This window comes from Eulemur rufifrons, chromosome 17 (genome assembly GCF_041146395.1).
Source record: "Eulemur rufifrons isolate Redbay chromosome 17, OSU_ERuf_1, whole genome shotgun sequence".
NCBI classification, from domain to species: Eukaryota; Metazoa; Chordata; class Mammalia; order Primates; family Lemuridae; genus Eulemur; species Eulemur rufifrons.
Window position 1 is genome coordinate 39,454,723 of NC_090999.1, and position 22,608 is coordinate 39,477,330.

The window sequence follows — 22,608 nt, forward strand, 5'->3', positions numbered from 1 at the left end:
AGTCGAGCGTTGTCTTTCAAGAGGATTGGCCTGTCTCTACTGACCAGTTTCAGCTGCTTAATCACAGGCATCCTCATCATTTCATCACCTGGTTGCCGCAGACATCCACTGTAATCAACTGACCAGGTTTCATGAAGCTGTAGTGGATAACACCAGCGCTGGACCACCAGACACCATTAGCTTTTTTGGATGAATATTCAGTTTTGGACTGTGTTTTGGCACTTCATCTTGATCCAGCCATTGTGCCGAACACTTTTGATTGTCAAAAAGGAATCCGTTTTTCATCACATGTAACAATACGGTATAGAAATGGTTCATCTTTATATGATGACAGAAAAGAAAGGCAAGCTTCAAGATGATTTCTCTGCTCATGCTTGTTTAATTCATGTGGTACCTATCTATCCAGCTTCTTTACTTTGCCAATTTGTCCAATGTTGTTGTAATAATAATGTCAAACCTTGCTGCTAATTCACACATAGGTTGAGATGGATTCATTTCCACTACAGCTTTCAACTCATCATTATCCACTTTGGTCTTAGGTCACCCATATGGCTCATTTTCAAGATTAAAATCATCATAATGGACAGAACTTCTCAACCCATTGATGGACTGTGTGTTCATTAGCTGCTCCTTCCCAAATGCTTTGTTGATATTTCAAGCTGTCTGCACTACACTGGTTCCATGACATAACTCATATTCAAAAATAACATGAATTTTTTACTTATCCATGGTTTCACAGAAATTGCTCTAAAAAAAAGAATTGAAAGATAATCACAAGCCAAACTGTGTGTTTGAAAGAATGAGGATGTACCTTCACAATAAAAATAAAACAAGAAGTGTTAAAATGAAATGCCAGCGGTATCAACTGTCAAACTTAGTACTTAAGAAAATCGGAGATTTCATACTTAATAACAGAATATAACCAGTTGCCAACAGAAAAGCAATCATACCTACATAGGATCAAATTTCCTCCAACTTAGAACCATATAAAATGTAAAGTGTCCCTTGCCTTGCATAATAAAGGAAGGAATTAGTGAGGTGCTGTTAATTATAATCTATTTCAACATTAGGTTTCCAGCTCACAACTTCCTAAGCTTATTTCAAGTTTATTATAAAGAAATAAAAGTAAAAAATTTCCCTATACATCTGATATAGTCATACCAGGCTGAAGTTTATCACATGGACACTAGGGCTCAAATTCTGACACATAAACCTCTATTTATTTATTTATTTTTGATAAAATGTTTATAGGCAGCCTGGAGACAGCTTCATTTCCCCCCAAAAACAACTATGAAAAGGTAATTGATTGTATTTAGTTCTCAGAACTTAAGAAACAACATAATTAGATAGACAATTTTTTAAAAGAAATATTCTAAATAGTAGTAAATGGGATTCTTTCAACAATAGTACTGTTTGCTACATTGAGAGAAGATGGAATTTTCTGAAGATTTCCAAACCTCACAATATTCTTTCTTTTCTACTCCCTCCACCCACCCACCCCCCACACACACAGACACAAATATAATAAAATTTTGATCTCACATGTATAAAAAGCCTCTATAAATGTTGGGAAAAACTGAAGAAATAAAAAATAGCATATGTTAAACAAATACAAAATTGGCATGTGTTAAGACTTTAACAGAAATTACAGAAAACAGACTTTTAGTTAAATACCTTTAAATTGCTGCAAGAGAATCAGTGAAACCACAGTTTTAATACATAACTGAAAATTATGACTATATCCTTTGCTTCAATACTTTTATTCTAAAATGTGACCATAAGTAAAACATATATATATATATATATATATATAATTTTTTTCCATTAACAGCTTGATTGTAGAAAACCAACCAAACATATTTTAGATATACCTTAACCTAGTTTTTCTCAAACTGGGCTCTAGGACCCATTAGGGCTAGTAGTTCTATACAAGCATTTTTTTTACAGTTTTAATTTCAGTGATGATATAAAAAGTATATCCTAAGTCACCTGAATAACCAACTCTTAACTAATCACTGAGTTATTTCAGTGCCTACAGTTGCAATATGTTGCTCACACTGGCAGCAAGTAGGAACTGATAGATAACCTAAAATAATAGCATTATGTTTTATTCTCAGGGGTCCTTAGGTTCTCAGATTTGAGAAATACTATCCTAAACTTTTACAAGGATGCTTAGCTATAATTGAAATGCTAACTTGCCTAACATATCTAACTTAAATTGTTACCCTCTCCAAAAAGAAAACCAAAAACTCAGGACCTCTTTACAAAAAAGTATGAAATTTATTTCAATATCTAGTTTCATTTTTTAATTAGAGCTGTTGGATAATTTTTATAATTTAATATTATCAGAAGTGCAGAAAACAATAAGCTATTAAACACTGAGTCAGTGAATAAAATTAATGGATCATGCACTTAAAAAAGTGATGTTTAATAGTGAAAAGGTCCAGTTATACTACTTAACTGACAGAAACATACTTTAACTCTTTACTTCTAATTATAGCACATTCTCATTGACATAATTTATTCTCTTTACCCAATTACTATGCCCAACAAAATGTTTCCAAATTTTAAGCCTTTCTTTACCACTTATGAAGTATAACTTAACTGTTACTCTTTAAGAGTTCTTCAAAAGAAATGTGAAATTTTAATTTTCCCTTTGAACCTGTTTGACAAAAAAAATATTGGACATCATTACCATAAAAGTTAAAACAAAGAATGGAATAAAAAACAAAAGTGTCTATATAATAAGCAAATTATCTGATAAGACATTTTAGCTATTACACAGTTCTACTTAGCACAAGAATAAACTGGTTCCAAAGTACTACAGTGTTTGGCATTTTTATTGCAAGCTATAAATCATAGTATTACTTTTCTCAAGTCATCTATAAGAAAATGGCAGTGTTCACTAAGTACAAAAATTGTTATATCCAGTAGGTGGTATTATACATAGTCAAGATAAGAGAATTCTTTATAAAATTAGATTTAAAAAATGCAGAATGTCTTGCTAATTACCAGTTGTCTCAAAGACTAATATCAGAAAAATGCAGAAAATAGAAATACTCATTGATTAAACATTATTTTGCTTTGAGAAAGCCAAAAATGATTCTAAGAAATAAGCAATGATAAAAGGTGTGATTAATATGCTGTATCTCTTTTAAGCCAAAGCATACTTTTCACCTCAGAGAGTCCATTTCTGACTTTTACATTCTTAATTTCCTTTGTCCAGTAAAGGACCTCATTTTAAATAGCTTATTTGAAAAGTTCATAATCTAAAGTCATTTTTCTCCACAGGATGTTTTCATTTCAGCATGTAAACTGCTAAATGGCAAATGACTAAGTCAGTTATAAAGAATTTGTACCATAGTAAAAGCCAATTTACAATAACTGTCAATAGATACCAACAAAAATTTCTATACCCAAGCCTAAAAGTAACTACAATATTGAGGTCAGAATTAGCATGATTCTTCCATTTGGTCAAATTTCCTTTACTAAATAATACTGTCAAGAAATACAAGAAAGAAACCTTAGTAAGTCCTTCCAAAGCTGCATAATCTTCCAAATGATTTTCCTCTGGTTGGAGAGCCTGTTTATTCCTTCAATCCTTTTTTAGTCGTTTAGCTTTTGCAATATTTTCTTGACGTTTTTGTTTCTTCTTTTGCTCCTTCTCCCTGGCCTCAATCATCTTGGCCAACTTCCAAGACAGTACAGCACTTGCTAGGAACAGTGGAGTTAGGGCCAAAATAACTGTTGTAAGAAAGCCATAAGGGTCCTTTGCAGCCCATTCCACAACATACTCAGCCCAAGCCTTAATATCAAACATCTTCGTAGCAGTCTTAGGAAAACTAGGGGCGGGGGAGTGCAGAAGAAATAAATAGGAGAAAGACTATGTGGTTAATCAAATTTTGAAAAAGTTTCATCATACACCCAGTTAATTTCAGAATTCCATTATCACTCATTTGCTTGTTTTGTTAAAAAGTTCAAATTACTATTATTTTAGTAAGTACTAACATCTCCAGTTAGGAAAAAATAATTCAACTAGGACAACCAGAGTAACAACACTTAAAAGAGATAAAGTTATAGACGATAAAAGTAAAAACCACGTGACTCTGTCACAAGGACTATATATTCTCACATGCCTCCTATATTCAAGACAAACTTCAGTGGCAGACTTTTATAAGAATCTTGAGTTTTCCACACTCATTCAGGAAATAGCTAAATCCTGTTTGTCATTTTTTGACATATCCTTAGTACTACTAAGTACTAATTAACAAAAGTACAAATCATCAAATTTGGTGTTTAAAAAAAGTAATGTGCTATTTTATGCCCTTTCAGCTTTGATGACCGCCATTGGAATAAACATGATAAATAAGAAAAGTAGTCATAACAGGTGCCATGCATTTTGTTCCTTTCTGAGTAAAGAGAAGGCAGCCATCTAGCAAATGAGGATGAAAATGTACTTGAGTGACATTTTCTATTTTGCCCCAGAGGCTTTTCTACCTTTCAGATTGTGTCAACCTCTACTCAAAGTAGAATATTAGAATACCTGGGTAGGATACAGGTGTACATACAGCCACTTAAAATTTCAGCTGGGATTAAAAAATCATTTATCATTTACCTTATGCTTGAGTTGTGATCTCTTAACTTTGTCCTGGTATTATTAGTGAGCCAATCACAATTCTAGATCACCCTTGGTTGTCTGTAGTCCTCTTGAGTTCTACCATACACTTCGGAGAGGTTTAAATTCTATACTTGCAGTTGGAAAGAACAGATAAAAGAAAAAAAAACTTAAGTCACACTTTCAGGATAATTATCCTAAAACTTTAACTGAAAAATCTCGATATTGTATATATGCATCCTATATAACATGTAAAATTAACCTGTCAATTATAGGCATTTAGTATTTATTTCTTCTTAATTTGAGTTTAACACAATTGTCAGTCCTCTGTAAGAAAATCCCAATTACTGGAAATCAAGTATTTTACTAAGTTATTTATTTAAATAATAAAATTATTTTTAAATTTGTTGACATGTAAAAGACAAGTTGGCAGCTGGACATGGGGGCCCATGCTTGTAATCATAGCACTTTGGGAGGCCAAAGGCAGTGGATCACTTGAGCCCAGGAGTTCTAGACCAGCCTGGGCAACATGGTGAGACCCCCCCCCCCAATATCTCTACAAAAAATTTTTTTAATTAGCCAAGCATGGTTGATGGAGCATGCCTGTACTCGTAGCTACTGGAGAGGCTCATAAGGATCACTTGACCCCAGGAGTTTGAGGCTACAATGAACTATGATCCAGGCCACTAGACCCCAGGCTGGTGACAGAGCAAGACCCTGTATCTAAAAAATAAATAAAAATTACAAAATTAAAGACCAGTTGGCTCAACATATCCATTCCTAGATCTTGAGCTTTTTATAATAAAAATGTTGCCATTCATTCATTAAATTAGGTACATTATTACAAAATCGAACAACTGGCCTTGCTCTTTACAAGTTTTATCTATTATACATACAATTCGTGTCCTTTATTTAAAAAATCAGGAGACAGCAATGTTTTTGGCTAAAACAAAATCATTTCCAATCCCATCACTTCAAGAAAACTGTCACTGTTTTAATGTCTTTCTATGGCTTCTTCGTATTATCAACTAAAGTCATGTCTCTACTTGCAAGTGAAGACACACGAAAATGCCTAAAACGTTAAATATCCTAGTCCCAGTCTTCGTACGCCCTAGCCCACACAGTCAGAACTAGGTTCTACTGAGATAGCTTCTCCACCCCAGTAATGAATAAACTATGCAAGTTTCAGAGAAAAGCAAAAGAACTTTGCAGTAGAGAGGGAATCAAGGACCTGATTTATGGCAAAGTTTTAGCCATTAACACAAAGATTTATCGGCCATAGGCCACGCATCTTCCCGCACCTCAACTTCGGACCCAAAGGTCCACGCCTGCCACACTTTCAGTTATAAATACTAATCTTCCGCCCCAAAAGGGTCACCCGGACTCGATCTCCCGATCAGACGGTGCTTGAAGCTGCAACTGGTGGCACTTTACGGCCATCGGCACTTTCTCCTTTGTATTCCTATTCCTCTTTATGTTACCCCTTGCTCACTCACCCTTCCTTACCCTAATGCGGCCGCTGGCCCACGGGAACCATGTTCACCCCTGCCCCTCGGCCTTGGCAAGCGCGAGCCCCTCCGCAGAGCCGAAGATTCCAGGGAAAACGGAGTCGGCACCGCCACACCTTGCGCCGCGGCCGCCAGTGCTAGGCACGGAGACAAAACCACCCCAGCGGCCGCCACTAGTCCCCCCTACGTCGCGCCAGGGACTCAGACCCCACTTCCAACTCACCGCCAGGCCGGAAGCAGGAAGGCGGAAGCCACGGCCTTCACGTCCCGCCCACAGGCCGGCCCTAGCCTCGAGCCGGGCGTGAGGAAGTCTAGGGGTCAGTTTCCGGATGCGCCATTGTTGTGGGGGTTCAGGACCTCGACTTCGAGGACGCAGCAGGGTGGGGGTGGGGCAGCTTCGATATTTCTGGGGAGCGGCAGGTGAGGCCGCGCGGGCCGGGCGGCGGAACCGGGGCTCGCTTCCGGGCCAGAGCCCTAGGCCGGCCACTTTCGGGCAACGAAGGGGTGGGCGAGGAGGCGTGGGGCGGCCTCAGGCTCCGAGGAGCAGGTCCGAAACTATTACGGTCTTCTGCCTTTGCCCCCTGGGTCAGTCGGGAAACAGTCTCCCTCCCTGCTGAAGCCGGACAGTTGGAGGGTCCTGGGTGGGTGAGGTCGACTGACACCAAAGAGTGGCGGCAAGAAAGGAGCTGGTCTTCACAAACCGCCCAAAGTCAAGGTGAGGGTCTCCCCACGACCCTTGAAGGATCCTGGCGAGTTTTTCCTGGTTTACATCCCACTGCATGCCCCTCTCTTCTGGCTGGATAATAGTTAAATCCTCACGTAAAGGTGACAAGCAGCTGGGCTGTGATGGAGTCACTGAACCTTGTTACTAAGGGGAAATGTAGCCATGCTGTGTGAAAAAGAATTTTTTGTTTTTGTTTGTTTTTAACTTAAGAACCTAACTCATTTCACAAAAGAATGATCAGTACTTGCCCAAAGTAAACTTGATAAATAATTAAACTGTCAGGGCATAGAGTTCCCATAGAAGTACTTGTTCTTTCAGTACTCAAATAAAGGGATGCAAAAGTCAACAAGCAGAAAGGGTGAGTTAATATTGTCTTCTAATCTACAGGAACTGAAAGATTAGCTCTGGTTTGGTTGGTGACCAAATTTTGTGATTGCTTGCACAGAACTGCTCTGTTTGACTACCTCTGGCAAATGTTGCAAGACCTCTTCTCTGTTGTGTGCCAAATAAAGCAGGTTTTTTATTCTCGAAAGACTATAGAATGTTCTCTTTGAGAAGCAAGCTGCGGCATGTATAACGAGTTTAGGTATAACAACAATAACTATTATTTACCAGGGAACAGGCTTTTGGCAGATAATCTAACGATCTAAAATATTGTTTGTTGGGCATATGTTAATGTTGGTATGTTGTATTACCAGCAGTTGTTTTCTTACTCATTTGAAAACCTGGATGGTGGTTTCAGAGCCTATGCTGCTCAGACCTAGCCTGTACTTGTAGTAGGAAGAAAAAGCAGACTCAGTCACTGGATTGTGTGCACTTTACTTGCTATAGGTAACTGATTTTTTTAAATTGGCCCAAATAGTGAATCCAGGATAGGGTCAGAATTTATTAGCATCCCTCACTCCAGATGCTGATGTGTGTGTGTCGTATTTGAATCACAGATGGTTTTCTCAATTACTGCCTCTCAGTAGTTGCTCTCTTGCATCCCTGGTTAAAAGCACAGGGGCGGGAATAAAGGGCATAAAGAGGAAGCCTAGACTATGCCTTTACAATCTAGTTTTGCTGAACTAGCTTCTAGTTACAGGGCAGGCTGCAAGCCCAGGAGTAGCACAGGAGTTGCCACAGCTGAGCTCCTTACTGCAATTTGCATTGCCTGAAGGAAAGGTGGTGTCAAAATTCGGTCGGATAATTTGGACTATTTTATGTAGTGAGGAGTCTTAGCTTGTGTGTTGAGAGTCACAGGTTTTGTTTCAGTACAGATGAGTATCTGATGAATCAATCATTCAGAGCCTGTTTCCTCAAAGCATGCTAGGTGTTCTCTAGTGCCCTTTCAGCTTTAAAATCTGTAAATTGGACTAGATTTGGTCATTTTTCTGACTTGTGCTTCATAAATAGCATAGTAAGATATTTAGTAGAAAATCACTGCCAGTTTCCTTAAAGTTCTATTCTGTATTTGAAAAGATCCTATCCTTAATTAGGTTTTTATTCTCTCTCAAATGTCTGTCAGAATACCAGTTTAGAATAATAAAGAAATAAGGTCTGTGTTATTTACTCTTAAGAAATAAGATTTTATTATTCATTTAACCTTAACCAAATTAACTAAACCTTACCCTATTAAGTAGGGTCAGCCTTTTTATTAAAATTAATTCCTGTGTAGCATATTGTACCACCAGCCTGATCAGCACTACCGTACTGTATTGCAGTTATATTTTGTAAATGGAGCCTGATAAGATTCTAAGTTTTTTTTCTCTTGAGAAGGAAGCCCTGGCAGTCTTATGTCATTTTTTGACCGAAAAGTCTTTTTCCTTTGATTGGTACGAAGTTACATTTCACTCTAACCCCTGTCAAAATTGTGATGGGTAAAACCTGGATAAGATTCAGATAATATTATTATAAGCGAATATAATTTAATAATAATAATTTAGTCTTGGCTAAAAGATTTTGAGAGCTCTCTCAGCTGCACATATGGCTATTTCCCTGCAATAACTCTTCACATATTTGACTTTGATGGAATTGGCTTCTCTAAGTTTCGTTTTGTGAGATTTTTTTCCTTCCATTGAAACACAGTGCAAATACATTTCTTAATAGGCACATTTATGTGATTTTTAAAAGCCATCAGGTTTTAATGGTAGATATTTGAAGGATCACACTAGAGAATAATAATTTTTTAAAAGCTATTTATTGAGTACTTAATATGGGCGAAGTGCTTTGCATCTATTATCGCTAATCCTGAGACTAAACAACCCCACAAGATTGTACTCATATACCCATTTTACAGGTAAGGAACCAGAAACATTAAAAGTAGACCAGGATTTTAAATACATCTGGCCAAAATACTTGCTCTTTTTTAATGTCCAAAGACTTGACAAAAAGTGCTGATTTCATAATATGAAAGTATGTTTTCCGATACTATAATTGTTAACTAATAATAACTGAAATCTCCCTTTACTTCAAAATTGCCTACTGCCCAGGTGGTGGCAGCATGTTTCAAAGAGCTAGTGTGCAGGGGAAGGTTTTTCTCCAACCTTACCAATTGTTTTGCTGCTTTATCCTACACACGTGACCTATCAGCCTCTTTCTGTTGGGCTGTTGCACTGATACTAGACCAACCTGTCAATGGTTCATCTTTTGGTTGGTATGAATGGGTCATACTCTTATCAGTTTCCTTTAGGCCTGTTTTACCTACAAAGGATCACCAAATTATTTTCTAGAAAACTCATTTAGGCCTAACCAGTAAAACAAATTTTTTTCGAGTATTTTTTTTAAGCCACTATTAAATGTTATTTGGCGGAAACACCCCTTAAACTAAATATTATTAGCTAATATTATTAGGAAATACTTGTTTAAATTAGAAAACATACTTCTTAAACTTAAAAGATACACCAATTAAGGAGGCATTGAAAAGCTTTTAAAGGGTAGAATTAGTTTTCAAAATAAGAACGAGAAGATTCAGTAGGGAGCAGTGCTAGGTTATATAATTCAGAAGGAATGCACGTAAGTATATAGCAGAATAACTCATTAAACCTTCTTTAGCCAAAAATTGCTTGAAACATTCTGTTCACATCTTTACAGGATTGCTGCCTTCCTAGAGGTTTCAAATCAAGTGCTACCTGTCAAAAAAGTCCTCTCCACCCCATCATTTTTATTTTTTTCACAACCCTCCCTTCCCTCAGTCTGAGATCTTACTTGTTTACTGGTTTATTGTCTGTTTTTTCCCACTAAAATGTAAGCTATATGAGATCATTTACCCCGGTATCTAGAACATTGGAATTTTTTTTTGTTGTTTGTCTGTTTTTGGTTTTTGTTTGTTTGAGACTAAGTCTCACTCTGTCACCCAGGCTGGAGTGCAGTGGTGTGATCATGGCCTACTGCATCCTCAAACTCCTGGGCTCAAGCAACCCTCCCACCTCAGTCTCCCAAGTAGCTAGGACTACAGGCATGCACCACCATACTTGGCTAATTTGGGTTTGTTTTGTTTTTGTTTTTGTAGAAATAGGGTCTCCCTATGTTGCCCAGGCTAGTCTCAAACTCCTGAGCTCAAGCAGTCCTCCTGCCTCAGCCTCCCAGAATGCTGGGATTATAGGTGTGAGCCAGCATGCCTGGCCTAGAACATTGTTTTAAATAATTGATTTCAGGATATAACATTGGTACTTACAAATAAAACTGTGTTTCACAACAATTCATGAAATAATTTAAATCCTGGGTATTTGTGAAGCTCATAATAAAGTACTAAACTGTTGGAGTATGTTTTGAAAGTGATAAGAGATGCCCCCGTAAGAAGAGGTATAGGGATTAATAAATAAAAGTTTGGAGAAAAGTTAAAATAATTTTAGTTATCTTGTTAAGATAGACTAAAGAAGACTAGTGGCTTAATAATTTCCATTGATAAGATAAATTAGTCCTAGACTGTAGGTGCTAAGATTTAAGATAAGAAGAAACTAGAGAGTAGAGATCTAAATAGAGATCTTTGAAAATGGGATAACTGTATATGCAGACTAGATGCTCTGTCTAGATATTTCCCAGCCTTGTGATTCCAAATATAGACTGCAGGAGAAATACTTGAGATTAGATAGCAGGTGCTTTCCTTGATTATTCCTTGCTGCGCATGGCCATTTCCATACATTTTAGAACCAATTCAATGTGGTTTTTGAGCACAGTCAATACAGGTGATTATATATTGCTGTTTTGGGTAGTTTACAGAATTTTGTTCACATAATACTGAGAATTGGGTGTCTGCTTTTTTAACACTAAAACTGTTTACAATGCTTAATCTCCAGAATGTGCTATATGTGCCCATGCTGCAAACTAATTTTCTGTGGTAAGAAGGCACCATTTTGGAGGAGTAAAATGCCCAGGAAATCCCTCTGAAGTCTTAGGTTACAGTCCTGTTAAAGTTGTGAGAGACCCTAAGCTTTCTTGCTGAATCTAGAGGTTCAAATATTAGGCCTTTTGGTCAAGTAAACTTTTATTCCAGTGCTAGGTTCTCCTAGCCATTGAGTTAAGAGTTTCACTTTGGGAAAACTAGTCCATGTGTAAGAAGCCTTCAGTGTAAAACTTTGTATTCCAAAAGCAGCCACCAGCACCATCACCTTCACCAAGGAGCATTTTAATTTGAGCCTTATGCTTTCACCTAAGCAAGCTGCTTGAAGTAACCATGTATCGTTTTTTAACTGCATTTTGCTATATGACATTGGCAGGGACATTCATTGTCCTCTGGGTTATACAGTGCCCTTTATATAAAGTCCCATGTAAGACATTTTAGAATGTGATTCTAAGAAAAGTCTTGGAAGCCATTTTTTGATCTTGAGAATTTTGTCTCTCTTTGATTTGACTGTCAGGAAGCTCAAGAGCCAAATTTGAAATTCATGTTTAATATTCATCCTAACCTGCATACTTGCATTTCTTTTTAAATATATTTTTCCTAGAACACATATCCTGTATCATTATTGTATGTGTTCATATAGTAAGACATCTTTAAATCCTTTGTGAAATGAGATGAGGTATAGGTTGCCTGTAGGTAAAGTGTCTCAATCTCAGAATTTTATAGAGACCCCTGATAAGTGAAAAGTAGTTATTGGCTAGTAAAGTTCTTCCAATGTTCCTAATTTTTATGTTTACTTTTAAATCTTACAATCATTAAGAATTAGTTCTCATTCAGAACTATGGAACAGAGAAAATTATTTAGAATTGCATCCCAAAGTCTAATTCTAAAAACTAGTTTATATCTTTAATGGCCCTCAAAATGTAACGTGTTTATTTGGAATCTAGTTTAAAAAGTGAACAAAAATTTACTGGTGCCAGGCTATAAATATAGATTCCTAAATCATCACTTGCAGACATATCCTGGTCCCAAATTCTTAAATTGTTAAGAATTAAAGACATCCTGGTCCCAAATTCTTAAATTGCTTTTGCTGAGTTCACAGTTGACATTTTTAGGTTTCCTGACTTAAAGTCAGGGAGTGAAACAGTCTGAAATTCAAAAACTTCATTCTGATTCATATGTATCCTCTTGAAGTATAATAAGTAATAGTGGTGAGTATATTGAGTTCCTGGAGGCTTTGAATTTGTAGTTTTCCTAAGTTTTTAGATTTGGCCTTGATCAACTAATTTTCTACTGTCTGAAATAAGCAGATGACAGTAATAACTTGCCTTCAGACAGAAAAGTTGTTCCAGTGTTCTCTTGAGATTCTTTTATCTCTAGGTTTTAATATTCCATTATTGGATTACACTGTAGTTGTGGAGTTGTACTGTTAATGAATATGAGTATGTAAGAATCTGATTTAATCTCTAGTTCTAGGTTCAGATTTGATCTTATGTGGACCAAGGAAACTATTTAATACTTCTATGTCTGGGTTCCCATATCCATAAAATAATATTGACAATACCTGTTTTTTGTAACACTAATGAGTAACACTAATTAATGTAGTTTCCTTTTTATAATAAAAAGGTTGTACTCTATAGAATTCACTTATAAGTTGATTGTTGGGAGCTTACACAGATTCTCATGAAATTAATGTTATAAATAGTGGTTTAGTTCCTCATTTAGCCTGTAAATGCATATATAACACACAGCTTAAATGCAAAGAATGCTTTTGCATAAAAATGGTAGAAGATAATTTTTAATAAAATAGTAAAAATTAAATGAATTTTTGATTGCCTTGTACCATGGTAAGATTTTCATAAACAGTGATGGAAAATAAGTTTGGGTCCTTTTTTTCCCCCAAACTTTTATACCCTTAAAGGTAGGAGTGCTTTGTCAGCACTTTCTGACCATTTTCCCATAAATGCAGGGTGGCATGTCTTACCATATATACAGTCCAGGAATCACTTTGTGTTGCGTCTGTTTTCAAATCTGCTAAATCTTTTTATACCACAGGAAACTAAAGCTACATATGGGTCTGTAGACTATTTATGTGTGTATACAATGCATATGGAATATTTATTTTTTATTTTATTTTATCTTTTTTTTTTTTGAGACAGAGTCTCACTCTGTTGCCCAGGCTCGAGTGCCGTGGCGTCAGCCTAGCTCACAGTAACCTCAGACTCCTGGGCTCAAGCAATCCTCCTGCCTCAGCCTCCTGAGTAGCTGGGACTACAGGCATGCGCCGCCATGCCCGGCTAATTTTTCTATATATATTTTTAGTTGTCTATATAATTTCTTTGTATTTTTTTAGTAGAGATCAGAGTCTCACTCTTGTTCAGCCTGGTCTCAAACTCCTGAGCTCAAACGATCCACCTGCCTCGGCCTCCCAGAGTGCTAGGATTACAGGCGTGAGCCACCGCTCCCATCCCCATGCATATGGAATATATTGATGTACATTAATATGTGTTGTGTCCCTCCCGTTATTCCCCACTTTATTGTCTGTAGAGTAAATATAAACTCCTTAGAGGAGCCTAATGATTCTTACCAGTCTGGCTCAACCTCCTTATAAATCTACATTTATTTCAGACCTCTGCAGTTCTAAGAAATGCCTTCTAGTGCCATGGTTGAGAGTGTAGACTCTGGAACAGAACCACCTGGTTTGAATCTCAGCTCTGCCTCTTGGTAGGATCATGCTACTATGAGAATGTACCTCACAGATCTCCAGCTACAGGGAGCTTAATTGACCAAAAGCCTCAGTTGCTGTGCTCTGAAATTCATCACTGTGCCAAGACCTTTCTTCTCTCACAGGTTAGTGACTGAACGTGACAGAGATACTAAGGCAAGCCTGTTTCTAGGAGACATAAGACTCCTCTAATAACCAGCTTAGGCTCAAGGACTCACCCTTGCTTTGCCAAGCTTTCCTTAGGCTACCTATCAGTCTAGGACACTTCTACCCAACCTACCTTATCTCACTCTTACACTTGGGGTCACACTCGCATGGTAGAGTGATCATCCACCCATTCCTTCCCAGCTCCTTCCCCATCTTCTCTCAGTGTTTCTGCTGATAAAAATCTTACACATTTAACCCTATCTTGGCATCTGCTTTTGGGGGTGGTAAAATTAGGACAGGCCCATCCATTACCTGGCAGACCAAGAAGATGCCACCCTGGTCGGTAGCAGGGGCCACTCATAGTCCTTGGCATAAGATTGCAGCTTCATTGCTTAATTTTCACCAGTGTTAAGCTGGGACAATGTCCCAGTGGAGGGAAATACTGTGGTAGGTGTGATGGTACAGGTATTTGAAAATAATGCCTACAGAGACAGCAGAGTTGGCTGGTTACCACTTGTATTGAAACACTGCAGGCAGAAAATGAGAAACAGCTGTCAACAAACAGTTACTAGTTAAGCGTGAGATGTTCTGTGGTAACTTATAAAGAGGCCTTTAGCACCTGTAGTGGAAGGATAGATTCAGTTGAACTGCAGACTGAAGAGCTAATTATTAAGAGTCAGAGCTCCAGAGACATTTGAGCATTGAATATTTACCCCAGGCAGGTCTGTTACTGTGAAGGTAGAGAAACCTAGGGTCCTGAATGTGAGACAGTGGTCTGGATGGATGCCCCTGCCGTGCACTCTGGGCCCTCTGGTCTAATTAGCCTGTCTGCTGTGCTGGAAGATGCAGCCGCCTGTTGCCACAAGGCAATAGTCCTTTCTCCCTCCTCCCCCAACTGCCCTACACTGGTCTTTCCCTTCTGCCAAGCCAATAAATAGGGTTAAATCTCAGCATAATCCAGCTGGGACATGCTGGCATGTACTGGCAAGAACAAGGGGAGTACCTCTGGGATTGGATTTTTTAAGGGTGTTTGGGTCTGTGGATTAAGATCATAGTGGGGAGAGCCAAATGAAACACTCTGAAACTGCCTCCCACTCCTGCCAAAATAGTAAGACAGACACACTGTTATATCCTGGGGGAATGATGAAGATCAGTGCCACCATTTAAGACCTGAAGTATGGGGGAGGGGTGATGGTCCCAGTCCTATATCTTTAATTTGTCAAGCTGGTTCCTAAAGAAGCTGGATGGATCCTGGAGAATGACTATAGACTACTACTGACTTAACCAAGTAATAACCCTGACTTCAGCTGCTGTGCTGGACTCTGCTAGAGCAGATCAGTAGGCCTCAGGTACATGGCATGCAATCATTGATTTGGCAGTTCATTTTATTCCATTCCAATTGGAAAAGAGAATCAGAAATAGTTCAACTTCATGTAGAACATACAACAATATTCATTCAGACTTTTTCCTCAGGCTATGTTGACTCTGGCTCGTACCCTCAGTCAAAATATGAAGAAATCTGGACCATCTCAATATCCCTCAGAATACCACGGTGATCCATTTTATTGACAACATCCTACTGATTGGACAAGATGAGCAAGAGATGGTTAGTATGCTGAAGGCCTTGGTAAGGTACATGCATACCAGAGGATGGGAGATAAATATTATGAAGATTCAGGGACCAGCTACTTTAATAAAGTTTTTAGAGGTTCAGTGCTCAGGGCAATATCAGAATATCCACTCCAGAGTAAAAGATGAATAGATGCACTTGCAGCCTCTACCACCAATAAGGAAATATAGAACTTGGTAAGCCCCTTTCAGTTCTGGAGGCAACACATTCTACAATGAAGAGTGATGCTCCCACTCATGTACCAAGTGACATGGAAGGCTGCTAGCTTTGAATGGGGCCAGAGCAGAAAAGGTCTCTGTAACTGTTCCAGGCTTCAGTGCAAGTGGCCGTCATACTTGGATCATACGACCCAGCAGACCCTAGGGTGTCAGTGGTGGGAAAAGATGCAATATGGAATTTATGGCAAGTCTAGTGAAAGAATCACAACACAGGCCCCTGGGATTCTGGAGCAAGGTGATACCATCTACAGCAGAGAATTGTATCCCCATTAAGAAACAGCTCTTGGCATGTCACTGGGCCTTCTAGAAATTGAAGGCTTGACAATAGGACACTTAAACCTGCCCATCCTCCCAGTCCCTGAGTGAGTAACTGATCTTCTGACGCCATCATTTCATCAATATTTACTAGTTGACACTCTGTGAAAGACTTTCCCATTCTCCCTCACTGATTTTTTTCATTTATTTATAACAGAATGCACTAATGGATTCTTAGTCAACAGGCCTGTGACAGTTACTATCATTATTTATTTCGATGTTCTGATTGTCCCAGATTTGACCAATGGGAGCTCCAACATATCAATGACGTTTACGTGTGTCCTCATCATTCTTTGTGCCCTTTCTTACTTTTTGGTACAACAAAATGTTCCAGGCTCATCTTGTACTTTTCCCACCCCAGCCCTGGAATCAATCAGCTGTTCTCCAAGAAACCTTGCTTCCTTTCCATGGAGAATGGTATTCAGGAACCAAGATCTGAGTGCCAGGTTTGCTCATTGCTACTGGTGTGTCATTGCTTGTGGTCCCTCTCAGCAGACAGATACATACACAGATAACTATCTTTCTATTAACCATGGATTTATCCTGATGCCTTCAATTCCAGTCTAGCACTACTTTCTAGTCTTCTCCTTTTCCATATTTGTAACTCCTTCAACAGAAATAAACCTGGCTGCCATTATCCTCAATTTATTTATTCATTTGCTCAAGACTAAAATACAAAGAAAGTGATTTTACAATTGCTAACTCACACTACTGTGAAAAGAAAGCTTACTAAATTTTTGGTGACCTGTTTTCAGTCGCCTTTCAGTTTGGCTGACATGCCTTCTTTTAAGTAAGGTTAATAAATTCAAACTTAAGCCCCAAATAACTGTGTCAATGCCATGAGAACTGGATGGCTCAGAGACTTGTTAAAGGACTATAGGGATTCAACAGTCTTTAGGTTACTAGCTTTAATCCTCACGTTGACTGTAACTAACAGTGGTTGACATGGAATTGTTTATGTCAAGTAATAGTAGCTGATCGTGGCTTTAACTTCCAGATCTTAGTGATTATAATCATGTCATTAAGAACTGCTATCTCAGCTGAAAGAAAGGGCAGATTTCCCCCAGTAGTGCTGTTTACTCTTTTAAAAAGCAAACTACAATAGATTGTTCGTAAGTAATTTTTGCCCATGCATAAAGTATTTAAAGTGCAATTCTCAGTTATATCTTTTATAACCTTGCATTATGATCATATCCTTTTAAAAATTATACCAGGTTTTGCAAGCTTCAGATATTTTTTATCAAATATTTAGGAAATGATTCAAGGAAAAAGGTGCTATTAAAGGCAACACTTTGAATCTGGAAGGCTAGTCCTTTCTCTGCACCAAAAACGAATTGATTTTTAGGAGGTGGCATTTGGTGGTTGGAATATAACTCAGAGTTTAGGATTTCGTGTAAATGTGCCGTCAACATCAGGCGTTAAGAGACCAAGTCATTTGTACCTTCTTAAGGATTTCTTTTCACTTTTCTTTGTGTAGGTTTGCTAAATATCATTAAGCAGCTTTAACTTGCATTCTCAGCATTAAATGGTAAGCAATCCAAAGATGAATGAATCCTTTTGTATTGATAGGACCTTTGAGGGAAGCTTAAATTATGGTTATTAACATCAATATTCAATGCTGTTCAATATATTGGCTCTTCCCTCTAAAATGAAAGGGAAACTTAAAATTGCTTATTTTCATAAGCTTAATATCAGTATATTAACTTGTCTGTTTTACTTGGTATTTTACTTTTAGATTTACTATTACCTTACCTTTACTAAAACTAGATTTTGTGTTGAGTTCTTAAAGTGTCTGGCCTATTTTCTTTGAACTTGTATAACTTTGAAAATGTTAGGGAAAAGGAGGAGGAGCACTTTTAATCTTTGAAGAGCATATTGACCTAATTTATAAGGCCATTTAAAGGATGGAGTTCTGCAAGCTGACCTGCCTTGATATTATCTTGTCTAAATGGCCTTAAACTAATGCATCTATAGTTAGTTAAAAATATAAATTTATTATTAGTAAGTACATCTGTCAGTTTACTTTTAGTTCATCTCTACCAAAGCATATTGCATCAGTTTTACAAGGAAACCGTTGATGTGGGTACTCCTAATGTTAAGACAGTCCAGTTGGGATTCCTTTAGGGTAGGTTAGTTTTTAAGCCAAGTATCATTAAATGTCTATGATACGCAGCTTCTAAGGTGGCTCCCAATAACACTGACTTTCTCATACTTGTACCCTTGTATTATCCCCTCCCGTTGAGTTTGGGCTAGAGCTGATAACATGCTTTTGATGACTAGAATATGACAAAAATGGTGGGATGTCACTTCCAAGATTAGGTTACAGAATAACTGTGCTTCCATTTTGCTCACCCGCTCATTCTCTCACATGCTCACTTTAATGGAACCCAGTTGCCATGCTATGAGCTGCCCTAATGAAAGGCATCTGGCCAAAAGTCAGCAAGGAACTGAATCCTGCCAATAACTACGTGCGTGAGCTTGGATGCAAGCTGTTGTCTTCTTCCTGTCAAGCCTTGAAGTGACAGCAGCCCTAGTTGACACCATGGATGCAACCTTGTGAGACAATCCGACCCAGTTAAGCTGTGCCCAAATTCCTGACCAAGAGACACCTTGAGATAAGTGTTGGTTGTTTCAAGCTGCTAAATTTGGCGGTAATTTGTTACAATGTCCTTTAAAAAAAAAAAAGAAAAGAAAACTCTGGAAGCCAGAGTTTTTCTGTAACTCACAAAGACCCTCATACTTCCCGTTTTCTTGATATAGCTTTAACTACTCTTTCCAGATAAACGATTTTGCACAGTGGTCTTCAACCCTGACTGTACATTAGAATCACCTGGGCCAATTTTTAAAAAAATACAAGTGCCTGGGCTTTACCTCAGGTAATTCAATTTGAATTGGTTTAGGGTGGGGTCCAGGCCTCAGTATTTTTAAAAGTTCCCCAAGTAATTTTAGTGGGTAGATGAAGAATCACTGATTTAACACAAAATCAATTTATTGCGCACTTTCTGAGTGCTGGGTGAATTGAGCGGGATATGGAGCTCACCCTTCATTCATAGAGAAGACCAGCATGTTAAAAAAAAAAAAAAAAATTACAACAATGTGGCAAATGCTTTAATAGAGTATGAGCAGGTGATATAAGCAGCACAGAATCCTCCACTCCCACTGCTTCACTTGGCTAGCCTTAAAAAAAAAAAAAAAAGTACAGAAGGGGAAACACCTAACTCAACCTGATAAGGTCAGACAAGGTTTGATAGAGAAATTATTGGGCCAAAATAAGTCTAAAAGCTATTCAGCAAGAACATGGGGATGTAGACATTTCAGGCGCCCAGTTGTTAGGAAATAAGCAGGGCTATGGTATGTTCATATTTGAATAATGGGGCAGGAAAAACTCCAGAGGGTTGGGGGGAGTGTTGAAAGAACACAAAATTAGGCTTTCAGAGACAAATTAGGATGTGATTACAGTAGCCTTGCAAGGCCTGAAAGATGAGGACATGACCCTCGGTGGTGGCAGAAGAAATGAAGAGCAGGACGGGTTAATTTGCTAATCAGGATGTACGATGGCTAGGACGTGGAGGTGGGCACTGGAGCACACTGCGAGGAGCCCATGAGGACTGTCGGGTTCTGGCTTGGTGGTGATGGGGGTGGCAGACTGTAACTTCGGCAGCCAGTATGGGGGGGTGGGACGGGCGGGGAGCAAAGGCAGAAGACAGAGGGAAATGAGCAGTTCAGTTTCAGACCTGTTAAGTTTAAGCCTCAGAATAAACAACTGGTTGCAGTTGGCACTTGCAATGAAAGCCAAATTGCCATGTCCCTTGCCAAAAGAGCACATCTTTGTGAATGATTTTGTGTATTGGGAAATAATCAAGAACATAGCTTCTATTTTGTCTTCGTGTGTTTTGGTGATTTGCAGTTGGCTTTCAATTAGACTGGGAAGATCTTGAGAATTAGCTATATTGACTTTTAGAACAAATTCTGTTTCATTGACCCAAAGAAGCCTTTAAAATTGAACCATTTATGCTGCTTTTCACTATTTTTGTCTGTTGGCTACAGTTCACTCATCCCACACTCTTCAGCACCTTTACCCTTCTTGAGTGGGTTTGCCCAACTATCGGTAGAATTTTGAACTGACATAAGATTCCATTGTGTCATGAAGTGGGGAGGGTTTGGATGGTGACATACCCTGATTATGATCTGGTCATCGTTTCAATTTCAAAGGAACAGTAAGTACATTCAGCTCAGTACTTCAGTCTGTTTAAGACAGGTTAACGTGTGTATCATAATGAAGCTACATGTTCTTATTGTGAAGCCTGACATGGAAATATATGCTTTACTTTTTTTTTTAAAGGAGCAAAGATATTCCCATATTCCCAAAGATAGTGTTCCCATTATTTGCTTTTGATAAACTGACACTCTTAAACTTCTAAAACTATTTTCTTTCTTCTGTAGTCTAGACGTCTCCTGTACCCCGACAACAGTGGAGAAGCCACAGGGAAATGCAACTGAATCTTACTGTGAAAGGAAGGATTATGAGCTATAGACATCAAGCCTGCCTTGAGGCTGGTATAAAAAAAAATGCTGATGTCCACATAACTTGTATCTCTTAAGTAAATCAAACCTGTAATTCAGCTTGGCTGCCTTTAGAGTCCTTTTGATTCCTGCGAACAAGACCATTAATGAACTTAGTATCTCCACAGGTTTATTCGTGTGTAATTTCCTTATTCCTCATTCCAGCAGCTGCCCCTGCTCCATCTGATAAGGTGGAAGGCTGGACTAGGTCATACAAATCCAGATCATTACTTAAACCCAGACTGTTGTAGGCACTGCTCTTCTCTAATTCCTCTGTCTGGTTTCAGGATGGCAAACAGAAGAAAGTTTCTGGGGCTTGGGTTTGAAAATAAAAATCCACACACTAGTAATTCTTGTCACGAAGAAATGTTTTATAAAATTCCACTTATTCATGCCTTTATTCTTTCTACTTTTATTGTCCTTTTGACAATGATAAATAATTCAATTATGTTGTAGTTTTGCTTTGGAATCTGGGTTTACCTCCATGGATTTACAATTATGGAAATATTCCAGAACAACTAGTTCTTCCCTAGATTTCCCAGGATGGCATGAGACTGATATAGGAAGCATGCTAAAATTGACACGAACCTAATTTGTCAAAAATATAAAAGGTATAAACCAGTTGTTCCCAAACTTTGGCTGCACATCAGAATGCTCTCTTTAAACTGAAGATCTCTTTAAACTGTCAGAGCCCAGGCCATACCTCAGACCAATTAAACCACCGTTTCTGGGGGCGGGACACAGGCATCAGGAGTGTTTTAACTGCCCAGCTGATTCCACTGATCTAGACAGCACCAGTGCTTGATGACTGCAAGAGAGCACAGCACGGCTGTTCTCCTTGACTGCCCAGCCCTGCCCTTGGTGGGGCGTTCTCTGCTATCCAGCTTCTCCAGGGTCTTCGTCCACCTGGTTAGTAGAGCCCTCTGGGGGTCTGAACCTAAGCAGGGTCATTGAATGATCCATCCCTGAAAGGCAACTGTTAATGTGTCAAGGAGCACAGATGGATGTAAAGTAAGTGACTGCAATTCTTTAAAGTTATTTTTGTATTTTTTCCTGATAGCAAGAGTTTTATATCTAAGATTTTTCCATTCCATTTTCAGACACTGAGAGCTTCTTATGCAGTTAGTTTTGTGAAGCTCTGGTTTGTGAGGCAACTTTTTTTTTTCATGCTTTGGATGATTGCTTTAGAATTCCTTCTTTGAGTTAGTCAAGTACAACTTTAAAATATCTAACTCAGGGGGCACTACGTGTGTCCATTGCCTTGTTTGAAAAAACACAATTTGATGCAAAGCTGAGCATTTAAAATTTTAGTTTCTGTGTATACACAACACATTATTTATTTAAGCAACTATTGGCTGTCCAAAAACTGAGGGAAGCATGATTTTAAATATAATAATTGTTTACCATAAATGATCAATTTACATGGTTGACAGCCTTTATCAGAACTCAGAACTCTAGCGATATACAAATAATCAACATATTGGCTTATAAAATTTAAAAACTAATAGTATAACCCAATAAAATAATGATGTTGCTATATGTATCATGAGAGAGAAATTAAAGGAAATAAAATTGCAATTGAAGCTGCTAACTAGTTGCAATGATCTGAATAGGTGTAATCTTGACATTAATGAATTAATAGGTAGGTTTCTTACTGTATTTATGTAATTAATTTTAAACCATATTTGATTTAGAAACCATTTATACTTAATTTCTGGTCTAGTGTTCAATTAAAATCATCTATACAAATTTGTGCAAGTTCTAGAATCCTCTTCTTGTTTTGATTATCTCTCTCTTCTATCACTACCACTAAGGAGTGGAAAAAGAAGGCATATAGCCATA

General features: G+C 38.1%; 2 protein-coding genes across 3 annotated transcripts in view; one reads left to right on the forward strand and one right to left on the reverse strand.

Annotated features, from left to right (window-relative positions):
- Positions 1-1,192, forward strand: part of NDUFAF2 (NADH:ubiquinone oxidoreductase complex assembly factor 2) — a 144,303-nt gene extending 143,111 nt beyond the window's left edge. Inside the window, exon 5 of the mRNA XM_069492298.1 lies at positions 540-1,192. The gene's annotated coding sequence lies outside the window, so the exon portion shown is untranslated. The remainder of the gene's footprint in view (positions 1-539) is intronic.
- A 1,176-nt stretch (positions 1,193-2,368) lies between these two features.
- SMIM15 (small integral membrane protein 15) lies at positions 2,369-6,333 on the reverse strand. Of its 2 annotated transcripts, none has more exons than XM_069492413.1 (3): positions 6,122-6,333; positions 4,616-4,743; positions 2,369-3,842 (listed from the first exon to the last, which is right to left on the reverse strand). In XM_069492413.1, the coding sequence occupies exon 3, from the start codon at positions 3,818-3,820 to the stop codon at positions 3,596-3,598; it is 225 nt and encodes a 74-aa protein (XP_069348514.1). In that variant the 5' UTR covers positions 3,821-3,842; positions 4,616-4,743; positions 6,122-6,333; the 3' UTR covers positions 2,369-3,595. The 2 variants fall into 2 exon arrangements, with proteins under 2 accessions (XP_069348514.1, XP_069348516.1); XM_069492415.1 differs by having other exon boundaries at positions 4,616-4,748.
- Between the last annotated feature and the right edge of the window lie 16,275 nt (positions 6,334-22,608).